The sequence below is a fragment of the Scyliorhinus canicula genome, chromosome 6, assembly GCF_902713615.1.
Source record: "Scyliorhinus canicula chromosome 6, sScyCan1.1, whole genome shotgun sequence".
Lineage (NCBI taxonomy): Eukaryota > Metazoa > Chordata > Chondrichthyes > Carcharhiniformes > Scyliorhinidae > Scyliorhinus > Scyliorhinus canicula.
The window spans coordinates 91,794,123-91,813,230 of NC_052151.1; the positions used below are offsets into that span (position 1 = coordinate 91,794,123).

Below are 19,108 nucleotides of genomic sequence, written 5' to 3' on the forward strand. Positions count from 1 at the left end.
TCCCTCCTCATCTTTGTTTTAAATAGGCGACCCCTTTATCTGAGATTATGCCATCTGGTCCTAGACTCTCTCACAAGGTGAAACAACCTCTCAGCATCTACCCTGTCAAACCCCCTGCGAATCCTATATATCTCAATAAGGTCACCTCTCATTCTTCTAAACTCCAATGAGTACAGGCCCAACCTACTCAACCTCTCTTCATTAAAAAATCCCTCCAAGCCCAGGATCAACCGAGTGAACCTTCTCTGGACTGCCTCCATATCTTTCCTTAGATAAGGGGATCAAAACTGTTCACAATATTCTAGGTATTGTCCAACTGGTGCCTTATATAATTTTAGCAGGACTTCTCTATTTTTATACTCCACTCCCTTTGAAATAAAGACCAATATTCCATTTACCTTCCCAACTACCTTCTGAACTTGCATGTTAGCTTTTTGTCATTTATGAATAAGGACACCCAAATCCTTCTGTGCTGCTTTCTTTAGTCATTTAAATAATATTAAGCTCCTTTATTCTTCCTGCCAAAGTGCATCACTTCACATGTTCCTACATTATGTTCCATCTGCCAAGTTTTTGCCCCCCACTTACCTGTCTATATCTCTCTGTAGACTCTTTGGTCTGGATTTACAGTGCAACTCACCTCATGTTTTGTGGTGACAGGAGGCAGCCTGCCATTTACCAGTGGTGGGATCTTCTGGTCCCGCCTTTGTCAGAGTTGAATGTATCCCTCACTGCTGTGAAATTCACGGCGGGGGTGCATCCTTACCAGCTGCCTTCTCACCTACTTTTATGTCATCTGCAGTACCTTTCACTTCCTTTGGTCAAGTAATTTATATATATTGTAAATAGCTGTGGCCCCAGCACTGATCGCTGCTGCATGAAGGGGCTGATCGCTACGACACTCCGCTAGTTATAGATTGCCAACCTGAAATTACCCCTCTTATCCCAACTCTCTGGCTTCTGTTAGTTAGGCAATCCTCTATCCAAGCTAACATACTGCCCGCAAACCTTGAGCTCTCATCTTATTAAGTAGCCTTTTGTGTGGTACCTTATCGAACGCTCTTTGAGATCCAAATAGTTCCCCTTCATCTATTTGGCTTATTACCAGCTCAAAGAATTCTAATATATTTTTCAGGCATGATTTCTCTTTCATGAAGCCATGTTGACTCTGCTTGAATATATTGTATTTTTCTAAATTCTCTGCTATTACGTCCTTTATAATGGACCCAAATATTTTCCCAATGTTAAGACAGATGTTAAGCTAATTGGCCTATAGTTACCTGTGTTTTGTTCCCCTCCCTTTGTGAATAAGGATGTTACATTTCCAGTTCTACAATCCTCTGGGACTTTTCAAGGATTCTTAGAAGATTATTACCAGTGCATCCACTATTTCTATGGCGACTTCCTTTCATAAACTTCAGCCTCATTTGTTTCTCTGGTACTTTTTTCTGGTGATAGTTATCGGGCAGAATTTTCCCAAAAGTGCGGAGTGCTGGATCTGGCGAGAAAAGGTGTGTGTAACACATTGGTTTCAAAGATGCCTTTTCTCGCTTGACCAGACAGCACTCTGTGCAATTTCAATGTGCGGGAAAGCAACACACAGAGGATTGAGAAGGCAGGGCCTAAACAGATGGGCAATGCCGGGATTCTGAGATCAGGGCACTTTTTTTGAAGGGCACCCAATCTCAAAGTTACATTGAAGGCCCCCTCCTCCCATGGAGATCGCCCCCCTCCCCCCACACCCACCTGACTAGGGGAAGATTCCCCCGCCCACATACGCAGAAGGGCAAACACAGTGGCAGATACAATAACCTGGAATCTCATGGGTAGCTTTGGCGTAACTATGGCATAAGAATGTCCTTGCATTTTTGGTGAAAGAGAATATGTGCTTAGCTGATCTATACTGATTTTATGCTGAAACACTATTATAAACAAATTGCCTCGATTATTTATGCTTCCAAGATGTGTCTGCCCAATCCTCTGCTACTTATTTATATAGATCCACTCCATGTGGAAAAGACACCAGAGTTTCCTATAATAATACACTTCCAAAATTTAGGTATAAGCCTTTGAAACAAAATTCAGTCAGTTTTAGCTCACACAAAATTGTTCAGATACTTGTTCTCCACTCTGATACACTCAGAAGGGTCAAACAATTGGAATGCCTTCTTAAGTGGCAAACACCAATCCTTCATAATAATGATGTGGAGATGCCGGCATTGGACTGGGGTGAGCACAGTAAGAAGTCTTACAACACCAGGTTAAAGTCCAACAGGTTTGTTTCAAACAAGAGCTTTCGGAGCGCGGCTGAGGAAGGAGCCACGCTCCGAAAGCTCGTGTTTGAATCAAACCTGTTGGACTTTAACCTGGTGTTGTAAGACTTCTTACTGTTCATAATAATGGGAGAAGAAGGGGAGCAGGAAAGCAAGAGATAATCTGAGAGCAAGGCACGAGAGTAAAAGATAGAAGCCCATTCAACAGTCCTATTTGTGTCACTGTATTTGCACCTGTTATACTGGTTTTTACACGCCAGTATCAGCACAATGATCACTGCAGCAAATTATGTCATAGATTGCTGGTGAGATGCTTGACCAGGGTACATTTGTGCATAATTTTGTGTAGGTATGATGCAGGTAATTTTGGACCAATGCTACCACTGCTGACGCTTGTTCTTCATGAATATGCAGCATTAAAGTGTCTCAATGACTCAAAACTTGTGAAATTTCTAATCAGCATCAATTGTAAATTACCCAGGAATTTAAAAAATAAATCTTTTGCTTTATAAAGACTGCCTCTGTCAGAAATGTGGCACGGATGAATGTGATCATGCTACTGGGCAGTGCCGTTGTAAGCCAGGAGTATCAGGAGCCTTCTGTGAACACTGTGAGGTGAGTATAACAATTAATATTGAGATCATTGAGGGCAGCACAGTGGCCTAGTGGTTAACACAGCTGCCTCACGGCGCTGAGGTCCCAGGTTCGATCCCGCCTCTGGGTCACTGTCCGTGTGGAGTTTGCACATTCTCCCCGTGTCTGCGTGGGTTTCGCCCCTTAATTGGAAAAAATAATTGGGTACTCTAAATTTTAAAAAATATATATTGAGATCATTGGATGTGATGATATAGGGTGACTGGTCAATTTCCCATGACATTGCACAAACAGTCAAGTCCAAGTACAAACAGGATGGGAGGGCAGGTAGCCAGGTTGGGGGAGGGGGATGCGGAAGCTAGATGGGGATGGGGGGATGGGGGTAGAAGAGGCCAGGTTGGTGAGCTGGAGACATATGGAAAAGGAAAATGTATGTAAAGAGAAAAAGATTGGTGAAGACAAATGTAGGTCCCTTGCAGTTAAAAATTGGGGAATTTATAATGGGTGGCAACGAAATGGCTGACCAACTAAATACATATTTTGGGGCTGTCTTCACAAAGGGGGACAAAGATAACATACTGGAAATGTTAGGGGACACAGAGATTAGTGAGAGGGAGGGACTGAAGGAAATCAGTATTAATAGGGAAATGGTGTTGGGGAAATTGATGGGATTGAAGGCCGATAAGGCTCCAGAGTTTAATAATCCACATCCTGTAGTGCTTAATGAAGCGGCCCTAGTAATAGTGGTTGCATTGGTGGCAATCTCCCAAGATTCTAGAGACTATGGAACTATTCCTACTGATTGGAGGGTAGCTAATGTAACCCCACTATTTAAAATGGGAGATGGAGAGAACTCCGGGAATTACAGACCAGTCAGCCTCGCATTGGTAGTGGGGAAAATGCATGAGTTAATTATGTGATTTAATAGCAGTGGGAAAATAGTGGCAGAATGCGACAGAGTCAGAAAGAATTTATGACAGGGAAATCATGCTTGACCCATTTACTGGAATTCACCAAGTTTGCAACTAGCAGAATTGATGAGGAAAAGCCGGTGGATGTGATTTATTTAGACTTTCCAGAGGCTTTTGACAAAATCCCACATAAGAGATTGCAATCGACAATGGTTTCATGGTCATCCTTAGACTTTTAATTCCAGATTATTTTATTGAACTCAAATTTCACTATCTGCAGTGGCGGGGTTTGAACCTGAGTGCCCAGAGCATTAGCCTGGGTTTCTGGACAATACTATTATGCCACCACCTCCCCTATGCTGCCACCTCCCCTATGCTGACCTATATTGCGAGAGAATTTGAGTAAAGGAGCATGGATGTCTTGGCCTGTGGGATGCATGCCCATCCCATTGACAGGTCAGCTAGGTATGTTTCTATGTGTGAAATTTTGGTCTTCATATCTGAGGAAGGATGTTCTTGCTCTAAAGGGAGTGCACTGAAGGATTACCAGACTGATTCTTGGGATGGCGGGACTGGCATATGAGGAGAGATTGAGTCGGTTAGGATTATATTCATTGGAGTTCAGAAGAATGAGGGGGAGATTTCATAAAAACTTCTCAAATTCCAGCAGGATGAGACAGGGTAGATGCAGAAAGGTGTTCCTGATGGCGGGGGAGTCCAGTACTAAGGATCACAGTTTAAGGATACGGGGTAAATCAGTTAGGAATGAGATTGGGAGAAATTTCTTCATCTAGAGAATGGTGAGCGTGTGGAATTTGTTACCACAGGAAGTAGTTGAGGCCAAAACATTGTGGGTGGGATTTTCCGTTCCCCCAGCTGCATGTTTCTTAGCGGTACGCCGTTCACTGGTGGCGGGATTCGCTATTCCCATTGCTTATCACAATGGGATTTCCCATTAAAGTCACCCCACATGCCGGGAAACTGCATGTACACTGCTGGTGGGAAAAGAAAACCGAAACAGCTGGAGAATTCCGGCCTGTATGTTTCCAAGAAGGAGTTAGATGTAGCTCTTGGGGTTAAGGGAGTCAAAACATATGGGGGGAAAGCGGGAACAGGTTACTGAGTTGGATGATCAACCATGATCATATTGAATGGCTCGAAGGGCCAAATGGCCTACTCCTGCTCCTATTTTCTGTGTTTCTCTGAAAGAGGAGGGGCTAAGGGGAGAGGAAAAGAGGGGGAGAATGTGAGAAGGTGAATGGAAAATGAAAGACAGGAAGGGCGAGGAAGAGAGGACATGAGAGGGTACAATGGAAGTAAACAGTGGGAAGGAAAGGAAGATGCAAGAGAAAAATTCAATGGAGCAAAGCCTAGAAACTGTCTCATGGTGGGGTGGAATATGAGTTCCCATCACTTGTCCAGACACAATAATTTCTTCAATATGCAGGGAAGGGCATCCAGCATGTTTTCTTCGATATACTTTCTACATACCATTACACTACCACTAAATAGTGGTTTCCATGTTGGGGTTACTTAGCACAGTGGGCTAAACAGCAGAACAATGCCAGCAGCACGGGTTCAATTCCTGTACCAGCCTCCCTGAACAGGCGCTGGAATGTGGCGACTAGGGGCTTTTCACAGTAACTTCATTTGAAGCCTACTTGTGACAATAAGAGATTATTATTATTATTAAATATGGATGTGCTCATTTAAGTTACTCATGCTGCTGATTTCCATTACCCCTAACAAGTTGGCTGATGAAACTGAGGACTACCATTCTTTTAGTGTTTTCTTTATAATTAAAGTAAAGAGACTATTTCAATGCTCATCAAATGAAGGGATAATTGTAAAGCTTAAGAATTGAAGATGCCTCCAGCTGATTGGAGAGTAGCGTAGAGGTTGAGTGGGGCAGGAAGATTTGCAAAAAGGCAATGAGTGAGGCTATACCATTGTACATCATGGGCTGCGTAATATTACTCTCACAGAATCACATACTTGCAGCATCACCATTTTAATATATCATAGATCGACAAATTTAAAGAAAAACATAATGTAATGGTGAAAACATTTAATTTAGGCCTCTTAAAGACCTCAATTCCCATATGGAAATTTCTCCTGAGGTCCCCAGCTTCAGAGATGGCAATCTTCAGCTAATTTAATTAGCTCCCCGTAAAATGACTGGAAGTACTGGATAAAGCAAAAGGCCAATGACAACATTCTGGCTGTAGTACTGAAGACGTGTGCTCCAGAACTATCTGCTCTCCTAACCATGTGGATGCAGTACAGCTGCAACACTGACATCCACTCCACAAAGTGGAATATTGCACAGGTATGCCCAGTCCATTAAAAAGTGGGGAAAATCCAACGTGGCTGATTAATCCCATTAGACTACTCTCGTTCATCAGCAAAGTGATGGAAAGTGTCAATGACAGTGCTGTCAAGCGACACTTGTACAGCAATAACCTACTCAACAATACTACAATACTCAACAAAGCTTTATTGTCACAAGTAGGCTTATATTAACACTGCAATGAAGTTACTGTCTCCTGAACTCATTACAGCATTGGGCTAAATGTGGACAAAAGTGCTGAATTTTAGAGATGAGGTGAAAGTGACTGCCTTTGACATTATCCGACTGAGAGGAGCATCAAGGACTTGTAGTAAAATTGAAGTCAATGGGATTGAGGGAAAGAGGGAAGGAGTCATATGTGACATAAAGAAAATTGGCTGCTAGAGGCCAATCGTTGCTGCAGGATTTTCTCAGTTTACTGTCCTGAGCCCACCATCTTCAGCAGCTTCATCAGTGACTTTCCCTCCAACATAAGGCCAAAAATAGGGATGTTCGCTGATGTTACACAGTGCTCAAACCGTTCACAACTCTTCAGCAACTGAAATAATCGGTGCTTGCATACAGCAAGAATTGAACATTCTGATTTGGACTGACAAGTGGCAAATAACATTCACACCCCACAAAATTCCATGCAATCATCTTCCTCAACAGGACAGAAACTAATCATCTTGACGTTCAATAACATTACTATTGCTGAACTCCCACAATCAATATACTGGGGATCATTCACCTCCTAACTCCTCTATCTACAGGGTATAAGTCAATAGTGTGAAGGAATGCACCCCCACATTGCCTGAATGAAGCGCCAATGACACTCAAGGAACCCATCAACATCCAGGACAAAGCATGCCACTTGATTGCAATCCCCAATCATCCCCCAACCATTACCCTACACATTGAGTCCTTCCACCACCAGTGTATGGAGCAGCAATGTGTATCATTTACAAAATGCACTGCAGCAACTCGCCAAGACTTCTTTGACAGCACCGTCCAAACCAGCACTTCTACCATCTGTTTAGCACAGGGCTAAATCACTGGCTTTGAATGCAGGCCAGCAGCACGGTTCAATTCCCGTAACAGCCTCCCTGAACAGGCGCTGGAATGTGGCGACTAGGGGCTTTTGACAGTAACTTCATTTGAAGCCTACTTGTGACAATAAGCAATTTTCATTTCATTTTTCATTTCATCTAGTAGGACAAGGGTGGGAGGTGCATGGGAACAGCGTCATTTGCAAATTCCTCTTGAAGACAGACACCATCCCGACATGAAACTATATCACTGTTCCTTCACTGTCACTGGATCAATATCCTGGAAAGCCCTGCTGAGGGGGCGGCACAGTTACACAGTAGTTAGCACTGCTGCCTTACAGCACCAGGGATCCGGTTCAGTTCTGGCCTTGGGTGACTGTGTGGAGTTTGTACTTTCTCCCCTTGTCTGCGTGGGTTTCCTCCGGGTGCTCTGATTTCCTCCCACAGTCGAAAGATGGGCAGGTTAGGTGAAATGGCCATGTTAAATTTCCCCTTTGTGTCCAAATATGTTGGTTAGGTGGGTCTATGTGGCTGAGGGGTTAGGGGGCGGGGCTGTGCCTCAGCAGTGCAGAAGGAGGCCATTCAGCCTATCAAGTCAGGACTGGTGGAATTATTTAACTGCATTGTATATCAACAGCGGTCAACAGATTTTCCATTATTGGATCCTTGTATCTTCAATTACTGTCCAAATGGAGAGAAAAAATTAGTTCCAAACCTAAATGCACAAAATAATATTTTATAGAAAATAGTTATTACCTGAAAAATTATGCTCCAAAGCATTTGTTTTCTCATCCTGAGGATAGACGACAGGTTCATACTCCCCATGATATAGTGACTCGACCAGGAAGGTGTCTCAGCAACCCAGTAATCGATTAGAAGACAGACGGTTAGGGACGGCACGTGGCGCAGTGGTTAGCACTGGGACTACGGCGCTGAGGACTCCGGTTCGAATCCCTGCCCTGGGTCACTGTCCATGTGGAGTTTGCATATTCTCCCTGTATCTGCGTGGGCTTCACCCCCACAACCCAAAGATATGCAGGTTAGGTGGATTGGCCATGCTAAATTGCCCCTCATTTGGAAAAAAATAATAATTGGGTACTCTAAATTTATTTTTTAAAAGTAGAGGACAAACTGTTTGGCTGCTGTGAAACTCTGAAAGGCTCTTTGAGTCCTGGTATCCACAGCCATGGTGGCCACAGTCTTAGCCTGAATGGCATTGAGCTGAACTTGCATGATTCCAGTCTGAGCTTCCACTGCACCACACAGATGTCAAGCAGCTGCAATGGAAGCTCAGATATCAAACATTAAGCACTTGATCGTAGTTGAATCCACAGAAGTTCTCATGGAGTGGCTATCATATCCATACTGGAGACGATGAGCTCCAACTTCAGTGCTAAGTCTTGGGTCAGACATTTCCATGTTCTTCAGCAGTGACTGGAATATCTCTGGCAGGCTGGTCAAAGCACCACACATTTCATTGCGTCTACTCATCAGCCTTTTCCTATCCTGGAGCCTTCATCTGAGTACACTATAGTGGAACTTGTGCAAACCTTGTTCTCTGCCATGTTGGCACCTGTCCTGCCTATTTCCCTTGCCTTGTCTGCAGGCTGCTCATGCCTGGTGACTCACCATATGCAGATCCCATCTCACTGCTGCCCTCTAAATAATAATAATAATCGCTTATTGTCACAAGTAGGTTTCAATGAAGTTACTGTGAAAAGCCCCTAGTCGCCAAATTCCGGCACCTGTTCGGGGAGGCCGGTACAGAAATTGAACCCGCGCTGCTGGCATTGTTCTGCATTACAAGCCAGCTATTTAGCCCACTGTGCTAATCCAGCCCCTAGTATGCATGATGCCATTATCTGAGCTAGTGGCTGTGTGTATAAGACTGACTGATGGTTTAATCATCATTAGTCTCTTCTTCTTCTTCCACTTCTTGCTTCTGCATCATTGCTGAGCTAAATGGTAGTTTCGACTATCTAACTGGATGGAGAAACAAGCGTTGGTTTGTGGAAAGGAAGAGATATATGATTATACCATGTTCCGAGAGGGGATCAACAGAAATTGAGTAATAAGGCAGAAGTGTGATATGAGAAGGAGCTTACCATCATCATCAGTGGTTTCAGCCCTGCTGCTAGCCATAGCCTCAGTCATAGACACTTTAATGATGATTAGCAACAATCCGCCACTGAGGTAAGAACATGTCTCCCTAACCTCACTGTAAGTATACTTACACGAAATGGACTGCAGTAGTTCAAGATGGCAGCTCACCAACACCTTCTCAAGGGCAATTAGGGATAGGCAATACATGCTGGTCTAGCTAGCAAAGCCCAAATCGCACGAACAAAGTTTAAAAAAAACTGTTTCCCACCAATTAATTGTTGCCTTTGATTCTGCACCACACCGGCAGGCAAGGGAGAGGAAAATGGGTCAGTGAGTGTAGTGCAATGTTTGGGTATTGTGCTTTTTATGGTGAATGGCTCCCAGTGTGTACAGGCAGAGAGGTCTTGGTATGAGGCTGGCAGCAAAGCCATTGAGTGTGTGGAGAAGATATGAATGGTGGATATGAGTCAGGATTAATGGTGATTTAGAAGATTGATAGATGGTGGTGTGGTTTTGCAGTTGATGGAATGCTGGAAGATTAATTTACTAAGACTACTCTCGTGGCATCCCTGAACTTCTTTAAGCACAGCATGCAGGTTCACCTGTGCAACCATCTGCTTCCATTACGTTTCTATGAGTTTGCCTAAAGCCTTCTGACTCCCATGTGGGTAGAAGACCTGCAACCTTCAGTTGACCTCTAGAACAAGGCCTCAATGTTGCATTGGAGGCCATCCTCTTCCATTCCTACATCTCCCTCAGGTCAAAGTCACATCTGCAGAGAATTTCACCACCAGCTCCAGCCAAAGTTCCATCCCACACCCCATCCCCCACCCACCAACGTTTAAGAGGTACCAGCTTGCTATTCTCTCCCGAATTTGCACCCACTACTCAGGGATGTAGCCACAGAACTGTATGCCTAGCTGGCTGGCAGTGTGCTTCATTCATGTAAATAAGCGGGCAGAATGAACAGGCATGCTGCTTGTATTGAAATGAACAGGCGCATGTTAACTGTACACCACGGTCCGTGCACCCATTTCCAGGCCATATCTAATATCCCCCCCCACTGTCTTATTGTTTTATAAATTATGAAAAAAACGAATCAGGAAATAACCTGCACAAAATTACTGATAACGTTTTTGTTTAAATCTGGCTCAAGTTAATAAATTTAAAGTCACTAAAGGTTGGTGGGATTCTCCGGTGTGCAGCTGCGTTTTTCTGGGCGGCACACCCTCACTAGCAGCGGGATTCTCCCTTCTCAGTACCTACCAAAGGGATTTCCCATTGTGGCCTTCCCAGGCCGCAGAAAACCTGTGGCCCTGGGTGCGCTGCTGGCGCAATGGAAAGTCCTGCTGGCGGAGAATCCAGCAATAGATTTCAATAATAATAATAATATTTATTGTCACAAGTAGGCTTACATTAACACTGCAATGAAGTTACTGTGAAAATCCCCTCGTCGCCCACATTCCGGCACCTGTTTGGGTACACAGAGGGAGAATTCAGAATGTCCAAGTTCCTAATAGCACGTCTTTCAGGACTTGTGGGAGGAAACCGGACCTCCCAGAGGGAACCCACGCGGACAGGGGGCGAACATGCAGACAGTGACCCAAGCTGGGAATCGAATTTGGGACCCTGGTACTGTGAAGCCATAGTGCTAACCACTATGCTACCGTGCTGCCCTCGCTAGAGTTCAGAAGGGTAGGAGGCGATTTGGGCAAAACATCTAAGATCCTGAGGGACATTGACAGGATGGATGTGGATAGTATGTTTCCTCATGTTGGAGAATCTAGAACTACGGGTCACTGTTTTAAAATTAAGGGGCCACTCATTTGAGACAGATATAAAGAACAAAAAACAAGAACAAAAAAAAATTACAGCACAGGAACAGGCCCTTCGGCCCTCCAAGCTTGCGCCGGCCATGCTGCCCGACAACTAAAATCTTCTACACCTCCAGGGTCCGTATAAATGAGGAGATATTTCTTCTCTCAGAGGGTCCCGAGTCTCTGGAACTCTCTTCTTCAAAAGGCAGTGGAAGAAGAGTCTTTGAATATTTTCAAGGCAGAGGTAGATAAATTCATGACTAACAAGGGGGTGAAAGGTAGGCGGGAATGTTGGGTTGAAGTTCCGATCAGATCAGCCACGATCTTATTGAATGACGGAGCAGGCTCGAGGGGGGGCGATGTGCTACTCCCTGCTCCTAATTCGCATGCTTGTATGTTCATAAATCTTTGGCTAAGTACAATATTATTTTCAATTGTTTTGTATTATATTCCTTTTTTACAGATTGGTTACTATGGATACAGCAGTTGTTCTGGGTGTTTGAGATGCGCATGTGCTCTGGCTTCCAAGGATGAATATTGTGACCCTCTGAGTGGACAATGTCGATGTTTACCCGGAGTCACAGGAAAACTGTGTGACCGCTGTCTGTATGGGTTCTGGAACTACGGACTAAATGGGTGCCAGAGTAAGTTTATTCCATCACATTTATCGGAAAGAGAGAAAAAGAAAGGCTTTAGTGACAATAGCAAGCAACAAAGAAATCAAGAGGGTGAAGGAAGTTTAAAAAAAAAGGAGAAAGGAAAGAATTTAAAGTGAGCACTCTTTTTGTGGCAGCTTAAAAACAACTCATTGTGTGAAGCAGGATGAGACATCATAATCTGATAGCACAGTGTGTGGTTGCAAGCAGAATTATTAATTCGTACAGAAATAGACCTTAGTATTTTTCGCTGTGCTGTTTAATAAAGTTGTTGCATGCATTTCATAGTTCAAACTCATCAAGTCTAGAAACATGAGCTATAATTTCAGAAATTCACTTGTTTCTCTTACCTACAGGGTGCAAATGCGAAGGGCACTGTGACAGTGAGACAGGAGAATGTTTGTCAGCACCCACTGAGCCCCCAACTGACTGCTCTGTTGTCAGTAAGTACCGTCATGCAATTTAAGCCTGACAGCAATAATTCCAGGTGTCTCCACTGAACCCAGGTTATGAATTCCCACAGCTTTGTTAAGTTAAAATAGGATAATGCATGACATCTTACAGGCAATGGTGACCTGAAATACAACAGTGTGTCTCCCTTTTCCAGCAAATTATGTTGGCTTTGCCCGTACAGGACTGATCCACCAATCATGAGGTTTGCAGCGCACTTCAACACGTGATATGATTATCTGAACACTTACCTACACTTGAAATTCAAATAGCATTTTCCTGGCTCCCCTCCCACCCCCACCAACACTGAAAACCCACCAGTAGGCGACCATGAAATTCTTCCCTGATATGTTGTCATGTGAGCTCTGCATTATACTAGTGCATAAAAATCAGTCTTATCAAGTGCTTGCAATGATTAATAACTAATTTAGCTGGATTTTTTTATGATTTAGCATATCATTAGGACTCATCAATTACAAATAGTCCTATCATTTATATTAACTAATTAATTATACATGCGAATCATGAAATGATTTAGGGTGACATCTGATCCGTATGGTATTTTTCTTTGGTGGGGAGTAAAAGATCTTTGAATAGATTTATTGTATGTCCAAATCAGAGCAATGTAGGATTAATTACTAAGCTCAGACTGGTTATATTTTTGAACAATATAAAACACATGGGCGCGATTCTCCGCAAATGCGGCGAGTCGTAAAGGCTGCCGTGAAACTGGCCGTGTTTCACGGCAGCCTCCGCGCCCCCTCCCTGAACCCGATTCTCCCCCCCCCCCCCCGGGCGGGGCTGGCAGCGGGCCCCCGTGAAGCACGGCATCGCAGGCTTAGCGACGGTTGCTAAGTCCGCACGCCAAGCGTCACGCCGGCTGACGCGCATGATGACGTCAGCCGCGCATGCGCGGATTGGACGGCACCAACCCGCGCATGCACGGGGCCGTCATCTCCCTCGGCCGCCCCGCGGACTGATCCTGCGGGGCGGCAGAGGGAGAAAGAGTGCGTCCGTTACGGTGGGCACCGATCGCGGGCCCATGCCCCCCTTGGCACGGCCGTGGTACTGCCGTGCCAATCGGGGACCTGGATGCCCAGAACGGGCATGTTGTGGCCGTTTTTACGACGGCAGCAAGCAGGTGTGTTTGCTGCCGTAAAAACGTCCGTAAAGGCCTGGGAACTCGGCCCATCGGCCTGGGGAGAATTGCTGTTCGCCGTAAAAAACGGCGAGCAGCGATTTGTGTCGTGGGGCGGCCATGGGGGGCGGGGGGGGGGGAGAATAGCGGGAGGGCGTGAAAAATGTCAGGGACGCCCTCCCTCTATTCTCCGACCCATCGTGGGCAGCAGAGAATCGCGTTCATGGGATTTTAAATAATTTATTCAACTTTTTTTTCTTTCTCTTCCTTTTCCTGTTGTAGGCATCTTCTACTATCGTGCCCATTATCCAAACATGTTTTGAGTCAGTGTGGCCAGGCTTCTCAATTATAGTAGCCTCAGAGGAAACCCCAACCTTGCTCTTATGTGGCGTCACCCAATAATTATTCCCTTCCTAGCAATGAAGACTGGATAGCCTGGCTGATTTTCCCTGACTAATCAGGGTAAACAGGGAAGTATTGTGGGGCTGTGGTTTGCATCCCTACTTGTTAGCCAGAAGTTCTGGTTTTGAGTACAGTCCCAAGGTTTGATGGCCACAGAATGTGGTGCTCATAGCATGGCCAAACATGTTGATTATCAACATCTAAATTCTTCCAATACCCAAATCACAGGCAGTAAGCGTGAGACATTTTCCTGTTGTCATCTGCAAAAAGCAACAGCAAACCACTACAATACCTTGCCATGACCATGGACCAACCCAGAGCTATGGTACAATGGTTAGCGCTACTGTCTCACCAGGTCTTGGGTGACTATCTATGTAGAGTTTGCATTTTCTCCCTATGTCTGCTTGGGTTTCCTCGGGTGCTCCAGTTTCCTCCCACAATCCAAAGATTTGCAGATTAGGTGAATTGACCATGATAAGTTGTCCCTTAGTGTCCAAAAGCTTAAATGGGGTTACTGGGTTACAGGGACAGAGTGGAGGCGTGGGCAAAAGTAGGGTGCTCTGTCCAAGGGCCTGTGCAGACTCGATGGAGCAAATGGCCTTCTGCACTGTAGGGACTCTGATTCCAAGAGAGACAATTAGGGTTGCAGAACCCAATTGGATTGCATAGGATATAAAACACAGAATCAGGCCATTTAGCCCAACCAGTCTATGCCAGCGTTTATGCACAATTCAAGCCTCCTCCCACATTTTCAAATCGAAAATCGGCCATTGTAACCCACCATTCCCTTCTCCCTCAGGTGATTGTTTTCCCCTTAAATGCATCTATGCTGCTTGCTTTAACCTCTCCCGATGGTGGCAAGTTCCACATTTTTACCACTCTTTGGGTGACGATGTTTTCTTCTGAACTCCCTAATGGATATCTTGAGTGAATATCCTACGTTGGTGGCCTCAGTTTAAGCTCTTCCCCACAAGAGAAAGCATTCCCTTTGTATCCACTCTCTCAAAAAACCTTTCATATTTTTAAAGATCTCGTCAAATTACCTCTCAAACTTCTTGTAAGCTCAGCATTTATTGTCACACTCCCCATTTGACCCTGAAGTTCCATCACCATTGAAAGTCAAGCTACAAAGGCCTGGTGCTGTTCCTGATGATACTTTAAAACATTTGCCTCTAATTCTACATCTGTTCTATTATTTCACCAGGATGTGACAAATGTATCTGGGACTTAATTGAAGATTTAAAATTATCGGGATCATCACTGGAAGAAGCTAAGTCCAGTGTTCTAAATGTTATTACTGGAGATGCCATTAATAACCGCTTGGAAAAAATCAATTTCACAGGAATCCACTTCAATGTGAGTGCTAATAATAATAGTCAACTACATTTGGGACTCTCAATGAAATGTTTTCATAATTTTTATATTTTTTGTCCCAGTTACATATTTTACTGCCGATGAATGAGTGAGGAAGGGAATAAACTTTAAACATCGACATATAATTGTGTAAAACGTTAACATTTTTCCATCAGATAGGATTTTTCTTGTCTTAGAAGATAGTTTTGGACAACTTTTATTTGAGACAGTTAGATTGATACAGAGAAGAGCACAAAGTTAAGGGAAATTATGGAATCAACTGCATTCAATAATTCACTCACTCCTTGAGGATCGATGATTGCTAACCATGGCTCTTCATGCATCTCTCTGTTGTGATATAACCTAGGGCAAGGGAAGGGGGCAGCTCACAAGAACTACCTCAGCTGATGTGGAAACTGAACCCATGCTAATGGTGGTATCACACTTTAGCCAACGCAGCTAATTGGCCCCTCACAACATAATTAAGCTGCGCAACGAAAAGTATCAAACTTGTGTGCATCTTTCTTACAAATACAGGTCACCTACAGAACACAACTTGCCAATGCATTTCCATTTTACAGAATTCATTAATTATGTGACCAAGAGGACGCCTCTTTTCTCTGAAATAGCATAAAAACAATTATGCTGGCATCTGAAACAAATACAGAAAATACTGGACAATCACAGCAGGTTTGATAGCATCTATGGAGAGAAAAGGGAGCTAACGTTTCGAGTCTGGATGACTTTGACAAAGAGTCATCCGGATTCGAAACGTTAGCTCCCTTCGCTCTGCACAGACGCTGTCAAACCTGCTGAGATTGTCCAGTATTTTCTGTTTTTGTATTAGATATAGCAGTTGGGGCGAAGGGGATCAAAGGATGTTGGGGGAAGGTGAGATCAGGCTATTGAGTTAGATGATCAATCACTATCATAATGAAGGCAGAGAAGACTTGAAGTGTAGAATGGCCTCCTCCTGCTCCTACTTTCTATAATTCTTTGTTTCTATTGTTATATGTGAATTTGCCCAAACCTATGATACTTTTGTCTCCCAAAATGTCTTTTTCATTAGCTTCCTGCACTGACCCATCCAGGTTTGTGAAGAGAATCATGCAGATTGGCAGGGACCCATTTCACGTACCACCACAAATGCCCAATTTCCTCACTCATGCTCCTGGAAGCTCCAGTGCCTGGTTGCTAATATAGGGATGGGGGGGGGGGGGGGGGTGCAGGTGTGGGTGGGGACGTGTGCTCTGTGAGGTGCTCAGGCAGGGATGCCCAGACCCAATCTGGAGACCTTATGCAGGCTCCTTTCCAACACAAGGATGTCCATAATCCTACAAGATCCTAAGGATGGGATTCGCCCATCCTCCCATCCCAAGGCGAGTTTTCCGGCAGCAGATGCAGTTCATCATTGCCTACTGCCGGGATCTTCTAGTCCTGCCACTGGTCACGATCCTCTGTTTAGAAGACTAAGGTGTTGACACCAGGACTGAATTGTGTGTAGTTTGCGTTCCCGTTGGGGGGCGCTTTTTGATAAGAGAGTCAGGACATGCAAATAGGTCAGCACTCTGCCAGAGCGAATTGAGAGCAATTCCCAGCCCAGCAGGTATTGTAACCACTGGGCCCGGAGGTTTTGCTGAAGATCCTGGCAGCTGGAGCTGTTTTTAAGCGCTCCACTTACCAAACACTCACTGCGGCCACCAAGGTGGCTCACAGAAGACCTGGATCCTCCCCCGCCCCCGAGGTTCGGGAGTCCAAGGTGGAGCCATAGCTCCATTCCAGTGAGGAGTGGAGAGACACCTTCTTTCCCAGGGTGGGCCACAAACTCAAGCCTTGTCTCCCGAATATGGCCTGGACCAGTCGTTGCTACCAAGCTCACCAGGACGAGACAGCTCGTGATCTGGAGGGGTGAAGGTCACTAGTGAGGCATCTGAACTGAGATCAAGGTCAAACAATGTTCAGTCCCCGTTCAGCAAAGTTTCTCAGTGGCCATATTGCTTGTAACCATTGATGCATCTATTTCATCTGAACAGCAACCAGATTTAAAAGCTTCCAATTAAACCTAAAGTTACAATGTTTCTAGCTTAGTACCAATCTATCTATGATATGTTCTTACAATGCAGACCCAGATTGCAGAGATGAGATTACAATTAAAATCACAGAAATTTAAGACAGAAGATATTGAAGCAGCAATCATGAACCTCGTTGCCGATCTCAACATGTTGTCTGAAAAGGTGAGTATCTTTGATTTGACTTGAAAATAATTTATTTTGTTGTTCAGGTGACATGCCTTGTTAAGTTTATAGGTCTTACTAATTAACGTAATTTCAAATAATACATTGTTATATAATTCATGAAATACTCATCTTTCCACATTTTCTCTCACGTATGTTCAATAATTAGGAGAATTAGTCACAGCTCTATTCTTTGTAAACTTATTGAAAATTAATATTGTATAGATACGTCATACTTGCTTCTCAGTAACATTCTGTAAACTTGGGTGATGCAGCCCCAGTGTGCGCCCTGTGCTCGCCGCTCACAGCAGAGAAGCTGAACATGTGTTCTGAATGGATCCTCTCCATTAAAATGCAGATTGAGTGCAACTATGAATGTATGGTGGTTTGGCAGCAGCCACAATATCTTTACCCTTTGGCAGTCTGTCAACTTGGACTGCGCAGAAGTAAGGGCTCCTCTCTCTCCTCTGCCACTACCATATGAGGACAATCTGTCTACAGTGAGAACATGTCACTACCAAGAACAAGAAGAATCAAACCATTGACTTTCTCTGCCAAGGCAACGTTGCAAAAATAGAGCATCTCTCCAAAATTATGCGGTGTGTTGCATCCTCTATCTGCTCACTACTATGAGGAGCCTTTATCACCTTATTTGCAGAGGCTATCTCAGGAGGAGGCATGTCAGATCACATCATCCTGGATGAGCTACCAGTGTACACCTAAGTAAACTGAGATTCCCTTAGGACATCAATTCCCCAACTTTCAATCCAGCTGCCATGGATATCACAGCATCCTCTTGGTCAAAATCCAGCAATAAAAACCACCAACAAAATCATTTTCCACAGTAACTTTAGCTAGCAACATATTTAGAACTCACTTGGGACCTTGCCCTCCTTTGTTGAAAAATATATATGTCCTTTTCCCCCAGCTTGACTATAGCCCACTTGTGTCCGCTGGATTTTCACATGCTGACTCAACGCTGGCGCACTGTGAGTGTCAGATTAAGTGATGATGGCTCTTCCTCAAAAGTCTGAGGCAGTTCTTGTCTTTTCACATGAAACTTCAGTGACTGTTCAGTTCTTGGGTAACTGAAAGCAGATAAAGAGGAGGATCAGGTTGAGGAAAGTGGGATGAGTTGGAAAGAAAGACATCCTAAATTATATGATCTGCAGCTTGTACCTTATGCCAAATCGGAATGAGTATGAGGGGATATTTAAGTAGAGCTATAACACAGGGACATATACATATTCTTGAATGTTCTCAGCACCACAGGTTGCAATAGCCTTTTTCATAGCCACCCATGATGATGAGTACAATGTCCCCCAGTGACTTGGGTGCCTGTCGCTTTCATGTTTAAGTCTAGTCCCTTGAAGAATAACACTGAATGTGTTGCACTATATGGGTGATGTATCAGTCATAGCTGAATAGTGGGAAGGATGTAGAGGCTGCAGGAAGTGGGTATGGGTCTGGCTTGCTGTGGTTGTGTGAGGATGAGGTGGTGCATCTGAATTTTAAGCATGAGATCTTACTGCTAGGAATTGCAGATGAATGAAAGAGGAAAGTGTGTTGCATTGAGTAGTGCGAGTCATTGATGGTGTGCTTGGTACAGCATTTCCTGTGAAGAAGCATTCCTGACCTTGGCCACCTCTGTGAGGTCATTGAACTTCTTCTGACTTTGGTGCTAGGCCCTCGGGGCCAGGGTGTGAAAAGTTGCCTTCCAGAATAGGTACTTCCGTTCCATTCCCAGTGGTGCTTGTGAACCTCCTTGCATCAGATGCATGTTGGCTCTCTCCTGCTGT

General features: G+C 44.4%; 1 protein-coding gene across 1 annotated transcript in view; it reads left to right on the forward strand.

Moving 5' to 3' along the window:
• lama4 (laminin, alpha 4) overlaps positions 1 to 19,108 on the forward strand; it is a 214,094-nt gene that overhangs the window by 62,149 nt on the left and 132,837 nt on the right. The window contains exons 6-10 of the mRNA XM_038799653.1: positions 2,788 to 2,888; positions 11,540 to 11,720; positions 12,089 to 12,175; positions 14,927 to 15,078; positions 17,199 to 17,309. Of these exons, the coding sequence (XP_038655581.1) occupies positions 2,788 to 2,888; positions 11,540 to 11,720; positions 12,089 to 12,175; positions 14,927 to 15,078; positions 17,199 to 17,309 (632 nt within the window). The remainder of the gene's footprint in view (positions 1 to 2,787; positions 2,889 to 11,539; positions 11,721 to 12,088; positions 12,176 to 14,926; positions 15,079 to 17,198; positions 17,310 to 19,108) is intronic.